Raw genomic sequence first — 18,776 nt, forward strand, 5'->3', positions numbered from 1 at the left:
GATCGAGTCTCTTTAGAAAATTTGGACTAAAACACTTAATTCATATGGATTAGTTTTGCGATCTCTTTATGAACTTTTTGAAGCATCAAAGTAGTAGTTGCGTAGCTGTCAATGGAGGGACAGAAAGCTCTCAGATTTCATCAAAAAGATCTTCATTTGTATTCCGAAGATACGTATTCCATTTGAAACGACATGAGGGTGAGTAATTAATGAAAGAAATTAACATTTTTGGGTGAACTATCCCTTTAAATGATTAAAATAAAAGGACTCACCACAACAACAGTAAAGCATCTCCTTGACTAAAGACGTAAGCAAATGTTCAAGCATCATCACAGACTGAAGACTGAAATGTACAGGCCTACTGAATAACCAAAATGCAGTAAAATATACATACATTATACATTACCCTTACAGAAATACTGTGACAATACCACGGTACTGGCTGGTTAATATAATAATATTATTAGGATAATATTATTATACATTTTGGAGTAGGACCAAACATAAAAGCATAACGATCTGCCATTGAAAAATACCACTCTGATCTAAATATTGGGCAATATCTATGTTGGTTATGGCCCTGACCTCGTCGTGGCTGTAAGAATAACACTGCCTCCATGTCCTATCAGGTTGGAGTTAGGAGGACAAGCTGGATATGGACAGTGTTTTTTGGGGAGGAGTGGCTGTATATATATGGAGAAGGATATGTAGGTGGGGTTGGGGACTGGTAGGATTGTGTGGTTGGTTGATCTTTTCCATTAACTCCTGCAGCCGACAGAGATCTGCCCTAACAGACAGACAGACAGAGAGAGAGACAGATTAGCAAGAAGAGAAAGAAAACGGTGTGGATTCAAGAACTGGGAGAAAGCGAATGAGAGGACAAAGAAGGAGAGCAGGAAGAGAGCTGTAAAGTAGAGGTAAAACATCCTGACTGCTTTTCTTTCTGTTTGATGAATGCATTAGGGTGTAATAATACATCTACATTAAATTAAGACATTGGGCATGTGAATGTTTTAACAGCAACAGAACATTAGATATTCTTGTAATGCATGAGTTCGCTTCACAAATTAATTGAGTTTAATATAAGCTTGAATCAGTTAACATGCAATAAGCTTGAATCAGTTAACAGACATATGCAAACATGAAATTTAGTCATGTCTGCATGTAGAAATGCTTCAATTTATTTGAGATGATTGAAAACTAAACATCACTTTGGATATTATGCATCCCTGACAATCTCACAATCCTAATTTCTAACCAATGGCATCCCACTGTAGTCAAGGGGTCTAAATTTAAACGGACCCTTGTCAGAGTGAAAAAAATAAAAGACATGAGGGTTGTTTCTCACTCTCTATAAATAACCAGCGGAGGGTGAAGCTTGTTGGAGGACACAAATAGTTAGTAGGACTTTCCACGACACTACAGCGCTTTAGACTGAAGACAGACAGCCTGGCATTCAGCTTTTAGGACTGACATGTGTAACAGCTGCTGCTTTTCAATCTCTTCATCCTCTCTTTCTATCCTTCCCTTTCCGCGGGGTGTAGAAATGTCCTTGTCCTCTACTTACCTCTAACCTCTCATATTGAGTGTCCGGACATCATGTTTACAGCATCAGATTAAACAACATGTATCACTTTTCATCAATCTTACAGGATCTCCGGTTGACTTTCTTTAGTCTATCTGGGTCAGATAGTTGCATGCCCATCACTGAAACTTTCATTAAACTACTGAAAATTATTTTAGTCATTGATTTTTTCATCCTCATGCATTTTCCTCTCTATGCTGTTAATAGCTGTGTGTGTGTGCGTGCGTGCGTGAATGCGTGCGCGTGTGTGTGTGTGTGTGTGTGTGTGTGTGTGTGTGCGCGTGTGTGTGTGTCATAGTCAGCAGGGCCAGCAGCTGCTGTGGTGAAATACAAGAAGTGACAGAGTGTTTTTATGACGGACATTATGTTGCAACACTCCTGAAATCATTTAAACATATGCAGACAACTGCAGGTTTGATCTAAATTATATTAAGTGTCACAAAACTTACTTTTTTTTTTTTTACTTTCTATAAAAGTCTACTTCTTATATACATTCAGAAGGTCTTTCAGGTTTGTGGAATTGCACACAGACCAGCTACTAGTCATGTGACTATCACTGAAAACTGAGACCAGAAAATATAGAAATCAATTCACAAGCGTTTTCTCAATATTTAAACATTGCATATCTAATCAACTCCTGACAATGAATTATTTTAATTATCACTCAGTGAGACATTTAAGCTTGTATTACTGACTTTAGAAGGCTTTTGTCTTTCAAACACATTAAAATGTACAAGTTCATGTCATTTCATATTTACATGCAATGCAGAGATTCCCTAACTTTTGTTGTCAGCTGAAGTTCTTTTATGTAATAAAAGTACCTCCTGATTTTAAGTTAATAAGTTAGGTAAATTATAAAAAATTAAGTCAATAATAATAATCAATTATAATAAAATTAAGTTCATGGTTGTCTGATGTTGGTTAATTAAATAAACTAATAATTCATAGGTAAATTAATTAAATATTTTTAGTAAGTGTTTTATTTTGATTGTTTTTTAAATTTTCATTATTTATAAAAATAAAAATAAATGTTATGATTTAATTACTTAACAGCTTTTCATTGAACTCACAAACCCCAGTCTGGAAAACCCTTATTTAATTTAACATGTCATGCACTTGACAAAGAATGGGATATATTTTCTTTCTCTTTGTATTTTTATATTAATATGGTCCAAGATTATCCTATTCAAATCTATGTGATAAACGAGAAAGGTCAAAAGTCATCTAAAAGTAATCAAAAAGAAGTAATGTAATCTGTTGGATCACGTTACTAACTACAATTTTTGTCATGTCATTTGGAATCAGTAACTGACTGTAAGTAATGTACCCAGCACTGAAAGTACCAGTCTCACCATGTTAGCGCCCAGCAAGGGGAAAAAAAAGTATCGTAGTGTCTAAACAGAACATTTGGAAGGTTTGTTGTTGGATCACAAAGAAATACAGTACTCTGACTGGACAATATACTAAAATGTCTCAGAGATTGATATTATTTTAACATAATAGCCTTAGCCAGACAAAAAGGTCATTTTATTTTTATTTTTTTTCTATCCTGTCATTTCCATCATAAAATGGAATTAAAAAATACATGATTAGATAGAAATGACACTGTGGTTTATGTATATTTTTTTAGGCGACCTTGAGTGTCCAGAAAGGCGCCAAATAAATAAAATGTATTATTATTATTATTATTATTATAAGCCAAATTGATTATTGCCTTTTGCTTTCCTAACATTCAGGGTTTAAGCATTGTATTGTCCAACATCTATATTTAAATCATATAAAAATTGATGCTGCTATTTCTTCTTTTTAAAGTAGACCCCTCATATTTTGAACACCTGTTGCTGAAACTCGAGCATCAGTCTTTTGTGTATAAAAGTCCCTGGTGAAAAGGGTTGTCATGGTACATGGGTGGATTCACTTCGCACAAGGATTGAGACATTTCCGTGCATTTCCACTTTAAATGAAAGCCACTGCATCTGACTCTGAGAACACGGATAGACCTTTATGTTGTGGTTTGAAGGTGAGATTGGGGTGAGAGGGGACAGGAGGGGACTGATGACAGTATGAGGGTAATTTAAGATGCACAACCTCTGCCATATTTTCATATGTGGCCATATTTTCATTTAGTATATTTTTAGAACAGACATAAACACACCTGTCTATCACAGTCCAATCATACTTGTTTGTTTATCTGAGGGGACTGCTTTGTTCTGGTTTTGATAACAGCACAATCCCCTCTCAGAAACAATACAAATTTGCACTGAGCTGACTAAAAACAACATGGGCAAAAATAAGTGAGATTACGGAAAGAAAATACTTTGCATGCATATGCCGTGATCTGTAACATACCTGGTTATCTATAATAACTGCCAGATGGGTGGGGATTACTAATATAAGAGTAACCACACATTCTCCATTACAGGCTGAATCCTATAATAAAAATCAAATAATGCAAATATTCATTATTAAATTTAGTAATGTAACTGCATATAACGTGTCCTGCAAGTTTTTATGCACTCATAACAAACGAGAGACTACATGGAATATTTATAACAAATTTATAAATTTCAGTAACACTTTGCAATAATTTTCCATTAGTTAAGGTTAGTTAATGCATTAACTACTGTTAACTAACAGTGAGCAATACATTCGTTACAGTACTTATTAAACCTTGTTAACATTTATAAAAATACAACTGTTCATTGTTAGTTCATGTTAGTTCAACTTCATTAATGTTAACAGATACAACTTTTGATTTTGATCATGTATTAGTAAATGTTGAGATTAACAATTAACTGAGATTAATAAATGCTTTAGAAACATTTTTCGTTGTTAGTTCATGTTAACTAATGTAGTTAACTAATGAAACCTTACTGTAAAGTGTTCCCACACATTCATTGCAAATCATAAAAAAAAATAATAAAAAAATGACAGCACTCAAACTACATTTATATAAATATATTAACTATAAATCTTCAATTCGGAATGAAAAAAAAAAATGATGTACATGTTATTTGTGAATGACTCAGCTTGCTTATAATAAATTGTAACCCTGACTATCCTTTTTTGGGAGCTCCCTTCGAGACCACATGCACCTGTCAATCACCCTTATATCCTCCCACTGTAAAAGAGTAAGATGAGCTAAACCCACGAGTGTAAACCCATCCATGTTGACCATGATATTATGAAGCATTTCATGTTTATTGTACTCATACTGTATGTTTATTGTGTTTCTTTTCAGGCAGCGTGTGCTGAAGCGGATCACTCACCGTAGTCCCCTTTGTTAGTTTGCAAGTGTAGTCCGTCTGTCTGTCCATCTATTATCTTGGTCAATCAGTGAAAGAACAAACCTTCAAGTGGTATTGGGTCAGGGTTAGAAAGCTATCCTACACTACACATTACAATGGCTCCCAAAAAGAAGTCACCACGACCTAAGAAGTCCATACCTGAATTGACAACAGTTGAGAGTGGAGTGGTTGTCCCAGAGCCGGGCGTTAAAAAGCTTGAGTTTCCCCTTAATATTGAGCAGCTGAACCGGCTCAATGGGGTTCCCCTGCCGCCCCCTGTGATCCGACCCGGAGAGAAGGGTTTTGGCCTGGGCACTGAGCTCACCCGTCCCCTGCATGGATCCGCGATGCTGGAGGAGCTGAGCCGCATGAGACAGGAACGCTTCCTCACTGACATGGAATTGGCCTGCAAAACCAAGGCATTTGATGTTCACAAACTAGTCATTTCCTCAGTCAGCCAGTATCTTCGTGAAGTCCTGGCTAAAGACCCCGGACTCAAACGACTGGAACTTCCTACCCTCTCGCCTCTCGGTAAGCCTTAAAACATATCAGAGGTGCTTCCAGAGACACACTGTCCAAACCTAAACCAACCATGTCTTCAAGATCACTTGAGAATGACAGATATTTGGATCGGAACTAATATTTGCAGGTCGAGGTCTCCAGGAACAGGGTCACCGGACATGGCTGCATTTGTTAAAGTTACTAAATATTTCAAGTGACCCAAACAACTGGAATAATCTACAGTCAAACCAAAATGTATTCAGACACCTCAACATTTCTCACATTATCACAGTTTATTCACGATAGTTTATTCGCTTAAGTCGCAAGAACTGAATTATCAAATCAGTTGATATTTCACTGGTTTTGGCCATCCTTCTGTTAGACTGTCTCACATATGAATTAGGTTGAATAGCTGTTAACTGTTAAATTTATGGACACAATTGGATAAAATCAATTTAGGTCAACCAATTACCAAGCAATGCTTCATTTTGTTCAGTCTGTAGTGTAAAAAGAAAAAACACTTAAGCAAAACATGGTCAGGTCAAAGTATCTGCATAATTTTTGGTCCCAAATGTTTATAAATTTGACTGGTAGTCACTGTATGAAGATTTTTTGGGTATATGTCGTCATAGTTTACTTTATTTTTGCTATCCTCACTTACATAAATGAACTATAGTGTCCTGCGCCCACTAGTTAAAACAAATAGAAAAAATGATATCTGGTGTCTGAATAATTTTTGGTTTGACTGTATATTAAATATCCATGACATATATGTATTATCTTTCTCCTCAGGACTTGCCAATGTGATTACATTTGCTTACCTGGGCCGTGTGCACATGTCCCTGTACACCATTGGCTGCACTGTGTCTGCGGCGAGCACAATGCAGATCCCTCATCTTCTCCAGATGTGCATGGACTTCATGATGTCCGAGCTGAACGCTCACACGTGTGTGTACATATGGAACATCGGCGCTGCGTACGGCCTGATGCCTGTTCGCGAGGCCGCCCGGCGCTTCATTCTGGAGAATTTTGCCCAGTTTTGTGAGACAGCCCAGTTCAACCAACTCACCCTGGAGCAGATCACATCTTTCCTGCAAGACGACAACCTAGTTCTTCCCTCAGAGGTCACCACCTTCCAGGTCAGTGTAAGGAGAGACGGATGAAAACGCAGGAGGAATAGGGAGTTTACAAAAGCTTAAAGGGGTCATCGGATGCAAAATTCACTTTTATATAGTGTTTGCAGTGTGTGGACACAACCATCATACAATGAAAAAAATCCATTCACTCTTTTTTTTTTTATCCTCAAAAAGCCTAAACACTCTCAATAATCAAGCCGTTTGGATTTTCTGAGCAATAAACAGAGCTGTGAACAGAGCTGGTTTTGAGGAGGTAAAAAAGGGTGTTGTTTTACACAACCATTGAGGAATTTTAACCAAAGTATGTTATTAACTTTACATGAAGACCCTAAAGAATCATACCAACTTGTGGAAAATGGGCATCCGATGACCCCTTTAAGAACTCCCATTTATACAGTGAACCAAAAGCTAAATATAACATATAGCAAACATAGCACATGCTATAAAAAGAGATATAGCTACAGAGTCTTGAGAAGGATATAGACATGCACAGGATGAACACTATTTATAAAGTAGAGTTAATTAGATACTAAATACGGATCACTCATTTGAACTTTTCTTGGAATCTAGATGGCAATGAAGTGGTTAGACTTTGACCCAAAGAGGCAGGAACATGCTGCAGAAGTGCTGTCTCATGTGCGCTTAGAGACCATCCCTGCCAACGAGCTGGTTAGTGAGATCCAGCCAGTGGCTCGTATGATGCTAGATCCTCGGTGTCACCGTCTTCTGGTGGATGCCATGAACTACCATTTGCTGCCTTACCAGCAAAACACACTACAGTCACGGCGCTCAAAGGTCCGGGGAAGCCAGAACGCTCTTCTAACCATTGGGGGTCGCCCTTCTCTAACTGAGCGTGCCCTGAGTCGAGAGGTACATATTCAACTATTTTTGATTCACGGGTGTCCAGTTCAACTCCTGGAGGGGCGAGTTTATCTCCGTCCTGCTCCAACACACCAGTCTCGTAATACTGAATACCTTGGCTAGGTTTGATTAAGTTTGAAGCTAAACTCTGGCCCTCCAGGAGCAGGAATGGACTAGGACTACAGTAGTCAACATTTGAAGTGGATCAAAAACCTTTCATCAAAGTTATGCATGAATTTTGAACAATACCCATTCTTGTCTTAGGACAACCTTTTTGATCCACTTCAAATGTTGACTACTGTACATTTCTGATTTTATTTTGATTGCTCACCAGGTGCTGTGGAGAGATCCTCGAGAGGGAGCGGCTACATGGCGTCATCTTACTCAGTTGCCAGCAAAGAGCTTCAACCAGTGTGTGGCTGTGATGGATGGATTCCTGTATGTGGCTGGAGGAGAAGATCAGAATGATGCCCGTAACCAGGCTAAACATGCTGTTGGCACTCTTAGCAGGTGCGTTATCACAAATAATTTAGTCTAATACAGGAGTGGTCCAGTCTTGCTCCTGGAGAGCCATCTTGCTATAGAGCAGTGGTCTCAAACTCAATTCCTGGATGGCCATAGGTCTGCACAGTTTTGCTCCAAACCTAATCAAACACACCTGATCCAGCTAATCAAGGTCTTCAGGATTACTATTAAAGGGATATTTCACCGCTGGAAAGATGAATGTGTATTTAAATTGGGTAATTTATGTAGTAGAAATGTGAAATTATTTTAGAAGTTGATGGCTTCTTGACTGAGAAAAGCCAGAAAATGTATTTTTGGCTCATGTGGATGAAAGACAACAACTCCCAGAATGCACCTGCTTCGCTGCCCTACGAGGCCACTCCCAAGCCACGCCTACCTGTTACATAGGGCAGTATCAGAAGAAATGATACAACTAGGCTACTAGTCAACTCGAAACTGAAAAGACTGCGTTTTATCGTGAGATCCCCCTATGGGCGGGTTGAACACAAGCGGAACGAGCTCCTCCTACTGGCTGTAGTCTCTCGCCTCTGGACAAAAAAGCCTCAGATGACGCAAAATGGCGATTTTTGCGTCATCTGAGATTTTTTCCGAGACACACAATACAGAAATCTCTCGTCTCAGGGGGAAAAGAGGGAGGGAAGCACGGTCATTCGAAAATACAACCGGGTTTCTACTGATACAAAGCTTAATGCTAATCGGTGAAGTATCCCTTTAACTTCCAAGTAGGAGTGAGTTGGAGCTGTTTGGGGCTAAACTGTGCAGAGCTGTGGCCCTTCAGGAATTGAGTTTGAGACCACTGCTATAGAGGTTAGAAACCTGATTAAACACACCAGCTAATCAAAAGCTTAAAGATTACAAGGTACTTTCAGGCAAGTGTGTGTTTGAGCAGGTTTCAGCTAAACTCTCAGAAACACGATTGGTGTAAAATCTATCTGACCGGCCGCATTACCTTCTGGTCCTCAGATATGATCCTCGCTTCAACACCTGGCTGCATCTGACCAGCATGCGCCAAAGACGTACACATTTCAGTTTGGTGGCCACTGGTGGGCGGCTGTATGCCATTGGTGGGCGTAACACCGAAGGCCTCTTGGCTACTATTGAGAGCTACCAGCCCTCTACCAACACTTGGCAGCTCCGTACACCAATGGATATGCCACGATGCTGCCATGCCAGTGCAGTCCTACCATCAGGAGACATCTTGGTGACTGGCGGCTATGTCAACTGCGCTTACTCTCGCTCGGTCATCCATTATAGCATCGACACCGACACTTGGAGCGAGCAGGGAGAGTTGGAAACACCTCGAGGATGGCACTGCTCTGCAACAGTGGGTGGTAAGGTGTACGTTGTAGGTGGAAGCCAGCTTGGTCTCGGTGGAGTCCGCATTGACGTAATGACCGTGGAAGTCTTCTCCCCTGAGAGCAAGGAGTGGACAAGAGCGGCAAGCCTTCCCTTAGGAGTGAGCACAGCTGGCATTTCCCCACTTGGAGATCACCTGTACCTGCTGGGTGGGTGGAATGAAGAAGAGAAACGTTACAAGGCAGCGGTCCAGCGCTTTGACCCAGGCACTGACAGCTGGTCCGCAGTGGAAGACCTGCCAGAACCCATAGTGGGAGTGTCTTGCTGTGCCCTACCTTTGCCCCCACGTCAAGCGTCCCGGAGACACCGAAACACACCTTCCCATGAAGACCAGAGCAGTGTTACACAGCACAACACCGCATGAGAAATGAAAGCTGGGGAAAGTCAAAGAGCAAGAGAGAGACATGGTGAAAGAAGAGATTGTTAGAGTGTAGAAAAGAGAGAGCGAGAGAGAGGGACGTATTGGTGAAATGGAAATTTACAGAGTAGAAAGTAAGGAGTAACAACATAAAGGGAAAAGCCAGCACAGAAGTCTTGTTGTTCTTAAACTCCAAAGATGCATTTAGGTAAAGTGTTTAAAGAAAAGGTATTAACTAGGACCTACTTATAAAGAATGTGAAAGTTACATTTCAGCCTCAGCAGTGCGAGGAATTTAGTGATATATCTGAGTTTCTGAGATTTAATGAGTTTTAGAAATTGAGCCATGCCTCGGATAGCACACGTACGTCTCCAAGATTTCTGTTAAAGAGCAGTTCATCTGGAGAGCATCTGCTGTGCACAAACATCTTTAAAAATCAGTTTTACATACATCCTAAATTATAAACATCTTAAAGACATTTCTAATCGTCTATTTAGCATCTGACGGGACGTATTACAGAAGAGCAAACACTCTTAATACATCTTTGCAGATGAAAACACACACATGAAATAAACGTCTCAGAGATGTCCATGTGCTATCAGGGGCAGTTTAATTGTGGGATCATCAAAAAACATGCTAAATTCAGTAGTACTGAATCAAGTGCATCAGTTTATTTATTTCTCACATTATTTATTTCTTTTTTTTATTTTAATCAAGTTTATCAGTTTTTTTTTCTCTTGCAGTTATTGGGTCTGGCTTTTAAAAGTTGTTCAGGGGTACTTAAGGTTTTTTATATGCAAAGAGGCACAGTGCAAATGTCAATGCCCCCATAGACACACAATAAGGCACCAATGCATTGATACTGCCAACCAAAGATTGTGCATAACACCACACATATTAACCCAGTTAGTCTATAGACTTGCTATCGATAAAATGTCTCATGCTTACCATACCGATGGATATAATTCTTGTTTAAAGTGTCATTAAGGGTCTTTACCTGCATGTGTAGTGGTCACAACTACCTATAATTGTATAATGAAGACCTTCTAAAGAGAACCAGTTAAAATACCCAAGAAAAAGATCAATGATTGAACAAAATAGAAAAAGTAGCAGATTTAGGAGTCTGGAGTGTGTCTGGGATTTAACTAAATAAAGCAAAATTGATTAAAAATAAAAATGTCTCTTCATTCCTTTGTAATTCTCACTTAAACATGAAATGACACAATCGTCACCAGTCCACCTTCAACTGGCAGAAGTGAGTGTTTTGGTAATGAAATAGATGTACTTCAAAAAGCATTTCACATCACATAAGTCTTTACATTTAAAAAAGTTCTGATCCAAGGATATGAAGGGATAAGCTCTCCCAAAAATTTGTATCACCTACACTAAAAAAATGATTTGTTTTAACTTAAAGGAACCGGATCGCCTTAAAATAGAGTTCACTGAAACTAAAAACTTGAGTTGATAAAGAAATTTCATACCATATTTAACAAATAATTCATACATGCATTTACATGAGAAGAAACCTAAAATGCTTTATAACCTGCACATAATCACCTCTGGTTTGATGTTGCACGATCACCAAACAGCAAAGTAGTCTAATTTACATGATCGTTTGCTCCTTTATCTGTTGCTGGTTTGAGTAGCATTTGAGCTAAAATCATTTAGTCTCAAAAGAGACTCGCTTTTAATAAAGTTGAGTAATGAAAATGTGCACATTAAATTCATTCAGTAGTGTTCGACAATCACTAATTTTTTGCCATGAAATCACGCTGCTTGTATGATCATTTTATATTTTAGAAAACTAAAGTGAAATAGCCTGGAAAAATATTTTTCCATACTTGGAAATTATTCCAATCAAATTCCATACTTTGCAAAAACGCATAGGAACCCTGATCGAAGTTGATTTGAAAAAGATGGTAAATCATGATTTTTTTTTTTACAGTATACAAACAAGTACAGCTGATATTTAGGATTTTGAATCGCTTACTATTTAGTCGTTTCATGTGTCATAATTTGTCACAAATACAAGATTGAGCAACACCACAACTGTACTACACACAAATAAAGACACACGGACTGCATCAAATTTGGGCTTTTTCTTTTATTTCTGTTCCAAAATTCAAAAAAAGATGGTCCTTTACTTGCCGGGGAGGATGATGCCATCATACTGAAATACAAAGAAAATGGTGTAAGCAAAATTCAGAACAACAGAAAACACATTGGACTCATCTACTCAATTTACATTTATAGCTCTTTTTACTAATATATATATATATATATATATATATATATATATAGTTTCAAAGCAGCTTCACAGAAAAAGCATGTTTCTACACTAGTCTACATGTATAAAAACATTTGAAATGAATTGGAAAAAACTAGGACGAAGTTATCAATATTACAGTCAGCACTAGAATGTGAACAAACTGGGGATTTATCTTCAGTAAATCTATCTATCTATCTATCTATCTATCCATCTATCCATCTATCCATCTATCTATCCATCTATACAATAAGAGGCTTGAACTTCTGACAGGTTAAAAGATTAATATTAAAAAGCAAGTAAATCACAATCATATGGAAAACACTGCAGAAACTGAAACTAGTTACACAATTTCTTTCCATCATGAAATGATTAAATGATTGTACCACTTGTTTGCCTATTTTAACAGTACAATTTTGGGATTTTACAACTTCCGGCTCACTCTAAATTATTTAACTGGAAGAAATAAAACAGTCTCAATATCACATCTACCGCTGCAAAAAACAGCAGACCAAGATGTCTGTCTAGCATCAAATCAACAGTAAAGAGTAAAGGAAGCACTGGAACGCAGTATTGAGCCAAACAGGGCCAGCAAACTGTGCAAACAAGTAGATATTCTAGAACATGGACTGTTTGGGAATGGAGTCAAGTCGTGTAACAGATATTTAAACACACACCTTCTGCTGGAACCAGCGCATCGCCTCCTCCTTGCGGATCCGGTGCTTGGCTCCGATGCGGCCCTGCTTCCTCTTCTTGTCAGCAATACTGAAACCGGGTCTGCCAAGAACCTATAGTAAACAGGTAAGGACAGTTTATTCATGTCCATCACAGAAACACAGCAGTTACAGGTTAAAGGGATACTCCACTTTTTTTGGAAATAGGCTCATTTTACAGCTCCCCCAGAGTTAAACAGTTGAGTTTTATCGTTTTCGAATCCATTCAGCCGATCTCCGGGTCTGGCGGTACCACTTTTAGCATAGCTTAGCATAGATCATTGAATCGGACAAGACCATTAGCATCTCTCTCAAAAAAATGACCAAAGAGTTTCGATATTTTTCCTATTTAAAACTTGACTCTTCTGTAGTGACATAGTGTACTAAGACCGATGGAAAATGAAAAGTTGCGATTTTCTAGGCTGATATGGCTAGGAACTATACTCTCATTCCTGCGTAATAATCAAGAAACTTTGCTGCCGTACCATGAGTCCAGCAGGCGTAATGATATGACGCAGTGCCTGAAAATAGGTCTAATAGGTTAGACAAACTTAGTCCCGGTCACGTTGGAAGTTATGGAGCTGGGGACTATTTTCAGGCGCTGCTGGACTCATGGTACGGCAGCAAAGTTTCTTGATTATTACGCAGGAATGAGAGTATAGTTCCTAGCCATATCAGCCTAGAAAATCTTAACTTTTCATTTTCCGTCGGTCTTAGTACACGATGTAACTACAGAAGAGTCAAGTTTTAAAATAGGAAAAATATCGAAACTCTTTGGTCATTTTTTTGAGAGAGATGCTAATGGTGTTGAAAAATTAGCCTATTTCCAAAAAAAGTGGAGTATCCCTTTAAGGTTAAATTACGCGATTGCTTTCATGCGTTCTGCACGGTATCCCTCAAATAATACCCATTTTTACAACATCCATTTAACTACTAATTTCAGTCAGCCTGAGCGAACGAATACATAATCAGAAACAAACTCCTAAAAGCCTTAATTATAACCGGTTCAGCTGTAGTGTAAATGAGTGCATATTATCATCATTATGTCACTCACCACGTAGAAGTCCAAGCCGTAGATTCCAATGCTGGGGTCGTACTTGATGCCCAAATCAATGTGTTCCTGGATACCAAAGCCAAAGTTTCCGGTGTCTGAGAAGTTGTTCTTCCTCAACTCGTACTCGCGCACCTGGACAAAAAACAAAAACAAACAAACAATGAATTTTCTTCATTTATAATTTTTTTAAAAGCTGTGGACTATAAAGTTGGGAGTACACGTACATTTTTGCTGTTGTATGAGCTCACAGGTTATCTTTTTTCTCTCGGGAGAAAAAGTGAAAATATTGATGCTCGAATGGCTCGCATTGTGTGAGGGATTACGAGCTAGGTTACGTACACCTCCCGATAATATTTAAACGTTTAGATTCAGGGAGTCAGCCTAATTTTGATCAGTGTATAGGCTTTTTATTGCCAAATCATACACAACCACGTCACATAGGCTAGATTTATGAATATTACATCCCAGTGGCTATACTGTACATACACTGACACACAAATACACTAGTTGTTTTGCTGAAAGGAGTTCTGTGCTGTTCTCCACTTTCACCAAGTTTTTCGGTATATCCTTTAAAATGCATCCAAGAATTTTACACACCGGTCTGTTATTGTAGGGACATTGACTTTACATTTTCACACCCCTAAACATAACGCTGAACAAAACAAAACTGTTACTGGTTGCTTTACATGTCAGTCAGACGGCCTCTGGGCGCTCCTCAGCCAATGAAAGCTGCTATGGAGTCCAGACCTTCTGTCGTGAGTCTGAAGGTCTGGATACACAAGAATAACGGACTTGTAACACGTGCAATGGCTCACGACCTCCCGAGTGTCCGAGCTCACACAGTGTGAGGGATAGAGGTACAGTCATGGCTAATTGTAATATGCCAAATATCCCCAATTAGTCAATTCCAATAAACACATTCCTCTCACCTTCAGTCCCTTCTCCAGGATTTCCTCGGCCTTGGCTCCACGGACCGTGCAGTGGACTGCAATCTTTTCATTTCTACGGATACCAAAGGATCGGACAGTGTAGCGGGCTGGTGGGAAACATTTACAATTAATGCATGGCACAACTTTACAAACAGAGACAAGTGTCACTCCACATTCATGAGGTGTAGCAGAACGTGAGAGATTCAATTCACATATTTGAATAGCGCTTTTCACAATACACCATTTCAAAGCAGCTTTCCAGAAAATGTATGAATCCACATTACAATTTAGAGTGATCTGTAATCAGATGTAACTGTCATTTATGCATTTCATAAATGTACATATAAATCACAGTTAGCGAAAGAGTTAATTTAAACAATGCAATAATTCAATGAAGAAACAATGAGCTCAATGAAGTAATGAACACTTGTTTGTTAACAAATAATTATGACATTTAGAAAAATGTAGCATTTGTGCATGTTGGAAGGAGATGGAAGAAGTCACCTACCCTTGGAGAAGACAGGAGTCTGTCCTGTCAGCTGTTCCAGCACTTTAGCAGCTCTGGTCAGTCTGTCTCCACTCTCTCCCACACAGATGTTCAGGCACAGCTTCCGGATGCGAAGCTCCTTCATAGGGTTCTCCTTCTTCTCGGACTGTTCCTGTATAAACACATAGCTGTCATTAACAGTCTCTCAAAAACATTTTTTATATCATCTGGACTTAAGTAAAACATATCTAAAATAATTGTTTTAATATTTGATATTTTTGATTTTATGAGTTGTGACTCCCAGTTAAAAATAGTTATAAAAAAAGGACCAAGTCATTAATCTGTTAACTGTTACTGACCCACTTGCCACTGCATGTTTAAAACAATTATATCCTATACTTCGTCTGATCTAATGTTGACAAATATCATTCGAAAGCTTGCGAACTCAAGATTCAGCCTTTGAAAAGCTCTAAAAATAAGAGGCGAACTCTAATGAACATGCCCGGACATATCCACCATTTGGAGAGGAGCTAACATAGCATTACGAGTCAACATACTGTCACATTGAGCACTACATACAACTGAGCTCTCGGTTATTCATCCAGATTCTATTTTTTTCATAGAAACAAAGTTCAGGCAGTATTGGAAACACACACGTAACTTTAAACGAGTCAATGACATGCCGTGTCGGCACTCCAGTGAAGCTAACGCCAATATACGCCGCATCTAATCATTCTGCCCAGAAATATCGCCATCATTCTGTTAGTCACATCAACAGCGATTGATAACGGTGTGCTTTATGTGATTATTGAACAGAAACAAACAGATGTTTGTTGATTTTAATGATACTCCTTCGTGATAATTTTTTTTGCTGTACTCACCGCCATGTTCGATCACTAAGAAAAGGACGACACACTTCCGGCGCAGAGCATTTATGCAGTCTTTAACCACTCAGAACTACACTTCCCATCATGCTTTGGCCTCAAGGACGAGCTTTCGGTATTATCATCTCTGGTATTATTTAAAGACTCATAAAATCCAAATTGGTGTTACTACTTTTGTCTAATATTGTATTGTTAAATTGTGCTAGAATAAGTGACACCAGGGGCCTCATGTATCAATCTTGCGTACGCACAAAACCTTTGCGTACGCCAGCTTTCACGCTCACGGTCGGACATTAACCCTGATATTAACCTATGATATTAACGCGAGAATGTGCGTTCCTCCACGCCAATTTCATGTCTGGTGTACGTACATTTCTCATTGTTTTTGTTCGTTGGCGACTCTCAGGCAATGAAGTGAAGTTGCAAACATTACACAACAAATTGTTCTACAAGTCTATCGCACCACCAGCTGTGGGAAGCATTGCTATTAATTTGCCATTTATAAAATAATTGACATATATTGTCACACGAGCCTTATGGGAATATTCTATCAATTATGCAATTAATTAAGAGCATATAAAAGCATATGCAAATTGATACAACCCTTAGTCTATAAATAAAATAAAATAATATCTAATATAATATAATATTAATAAAAATATTAATAATAATATAATATATATATATATATATATATATATATATATAATAATAATTTATATAATAATTTATATAATAATAATAATAATACCGCATTGACGGCATCAGCCAAACTCTCCCACTCATATTTTTTCCTTTTGTTATTAATTCCGGAGGACAAAGTTCCAAATAAAATATCTTTTCTCGTTTCTACCTCCAATAGTAGCACCTCCAATTCTCTTTCTGTAAAGTTTCGTTTCTTGCCGCTTGCTTTAGCCATTTTCTTACTGCTTTCTTTTGCCAAAGTGGACTCATTACCATATTTAAATTGATTTAATATGGGCGTTGTGCTCGTGCGCTCAATTTTACATTAATTGGGATGTACGAGAATATGCGTGGGATCCTTCGTACGCAGAGATTCATACATCTGGTTTTTTTTGTTTTGTTTTTTTGTGCGTACGCACATTTATATGGAATGCCAAGTCTGCCAATATAAAAAATAAATAAATACATAAATAAATTAAAAAAAATGTAAAAAAAAATAAAAAAATAAAAAAAAATATAAATAAATATACATAGAAAAGCAAAAAAACGAAAATAAATAATTATTTATACATTTATTTCCTTATTTATGTATATATTTATTTTTTTCCATATTTATTTATTTATTATTTTATTTATTTATACATTTATTCATTTCTACATTTATTTATTTATACATTTATTTATTTTTACATTTATTTATTTATACATTTATGTATTTCTACATTTATTTATTTCTTCCTACATTTCTTCCTACATTTCTTCCTGCATAGGGTAATGAGGAGGGCGTGGTTTACCTCAGACATAGCAATCGAGCTCAGAGTAAGCGAAGGCGAAGGGTTGAGGCCACAGTGACACCCTGTGGCGAAATACGATAAGTATCACTCACTGACGTTGATACGGTCTGTGACTGCGAGGTATATGGTCAGAATCCTAAATCTTACTGTGTGACATGGATAGGCTACTCTTTATTCCGGACATGGCAGTAGAACATCGTTTGGTCTGGATTTGTAAAATGTCCTGGGCTAACAAACATGAAACCGGGACTCTGAAACGGAATTGATATTTTCCATTTTTCGGTCAGAACTCACAGAAAGGAAGCAGGGCACATATAGGCTACAGTGAAGTCGACGCAAGCATATCAAGTTCAAGTTCAAGTTGAGCTTTATTGTCATTCCGCTACATGTGGGGACATACAGTGGAACGAAATGTCGTGCCTCGCAGGACCATAGTGCTACATAAATACAGACATACAACAATGAAGTAAAAAAAAACACTATAAACCTATACACAATAGGTCCATGTTTCAGGAGGTAGGGGTATTGACCAATGCTTTTGAAACGAGACCATTGCATTTGAATGTAGCCTAATTTCCAAAAACAATACTGACAGCAACAGAAACCAGGGCCGCGGGAAGAGGTTTTAGGTTGTGGGTGCTCACCACTTTTGAATAAGAAACAATATCAAGACTATAAAACTCGTCAAAAAAACGTGCACACACTCCAACCACCTGCCTGCACATTACATTTTTGACTTTATTGATTCTGCTTTTATTCGTAATGCAATGGACCGGCCAATGGGACATAAATGAATCCTTAAAGGATGGGACTTTATGGGACATTTGCACAAAAATAATACATAACTTACCGTAGCCTATTTTATAAGTCGCTCCGGAGACGCATATCAGTCAAAAAATGCGCCACGAGGAAGAAAAAAATATATATAGCCTAAGTCGCACTGGACTTTTACAAAAAAAAAAAAGTTACAGACAGTTCTCCGCTACGGACGTGAGCGCTCTAAAGCAGTACTAAAAGAATGTTTTAAAACTTTCACAGAGACCTCAAACTGAAAGCACAAAGCCTGTCTTTACATTTAATTTCGTTTTGTATTAATTGTATCTTAATTTTAATCGATGTTTCATCAAAAAATTGTCTCGTTTTAATAAATAAGAAGGCTATTAGAAAATAGATAATCAGGACACGGAGGCGCTGGCGAACCTGAAGCTCGTCTCATAATGAACCGAAACTCAGCGTATAGGCCTAAGGTAGCCTATTGCCTCACAGACCTGAGACATATAGATAGCTTGAAATGTCTACTTTTAAGCAGAACAATTCAAAACGAAAGAAAACAGACTGCGCTGCTTATTTTTTATG

The 18,776-nt window shown here is 38.1% G+C and overlaps 2 protein-coding genes across 2 annotated transcripts; one reads left to right on the forward strand and one right to left on the reverse strand.

The window, feature by feature from the left end:
• The first annotated feature begins 706 nt into the window (after nucleotides 1–706).
• Nucleotides 707–10,786, forward strand: klhl43 (kelch-like family member 43). The gene is made up of 6 exons (XM_082185878.1): nucleotides 707–917; nucleotides 4,827–5,403; nucleotides 6,166–6,512; nucleotides 7,080–7,379; nucleotides 7,705–7,880; nucleotides 8,859–10,786. The coding sequence occupies exons 2-6, from the start codon at nucleotides 4,989–4,991 to the stop codon at nucleotides 9,613–9,615; spliced, it is 1,995 nt and encodes a 664-aa protein (XP_082042004.1). The 5' UTR covers nucleotides 707–917; nucleotides 4,827–4,988; the 3' UTR covers nucleotides 9,616–10,786.
• Nucleotides 10,787–11,698: 912 nt separating this feature from the next.
• On the reverse strand, nucleotides 11,699–16,026 carry rpl11 (ribosomal protein L11). The gene is made up of 6 exons (XM_082186012.1): nucleotides 15,940–16,026; nucleotides 15,080–15,230; nucleotides 14,572–14,678; nucleotides 13,643–13,774; nucleotides 12,553–12,663; nucleotides 11,699–11,779 (listed from the first exon to the last, which is right to left on the reverse strand). Exons 1-6 carry the CDS (start codon nucleotides 15,943–15,945, stop codon nucleotides 11,750–11,752), a joined length of 537 nt encoding a protein of 178 aa, XP_082042138.1. The 5' UTR covers nucleotides 15,946–16,026; the 3' UTR covers nucleotides 11,699–11,749.
• Between the last annotated feature and the right edge of the window lie 2,750 nt (nucleotides 16,027–18,776).

The sequence above is a fragment of the Leuciscus leuciscus genome, assembly GCF_965113295.1.
Source record: "Leuciscus leuciscus genome assembly, chromosome: 12".
Taxonomy (NCBI): domain Eukaryota; kingdom Metazoa; phylum Chordata; class Actinopteri; order Cypriniformes; family Leuciscidae; genus Leuciscus; species Leuciscus leuciscus.

Coding starts and splice junctions, on each gene's coding strand:
- klhl43 (XM_082185878.1), top strand. CDS start 4,989: ATGGCTCCCAAAAAGAAGTCACCACGACCTAAGAAGTCCATACCTGAA. Junction 6,513..7,079: donor CAGAGGTCACCACCTTCCAG/GTCAGTGTAAGG, acceptor CTTGGAATCTAG/ATGGCAATGAAGTGGTTAGA. Junction 7,380..7,704: donor AGCGTGCCCTGAGTCGAGAG/GTACATATTCAA, acceptor ATTGCTCACCAG/GTGCTGTGGAGAGATCCTCG.
- rpl11 (XM_082186012.1), bottom strand. Junction 14,679..15,079: donor GACTCCTGTCTTCTCCAAGG/GTAGGTGACTTC, acceptor GTTTCCCACCAG/CCCGCTACACTGTCCGATCC. Junction 11,780..12,552: donor TGCGCTGGTTCCAGCAGAAG/GTGTGTGTTTAA, acceptor TTTGTATTTCAG/TATGATGGCATCATCCTCCC.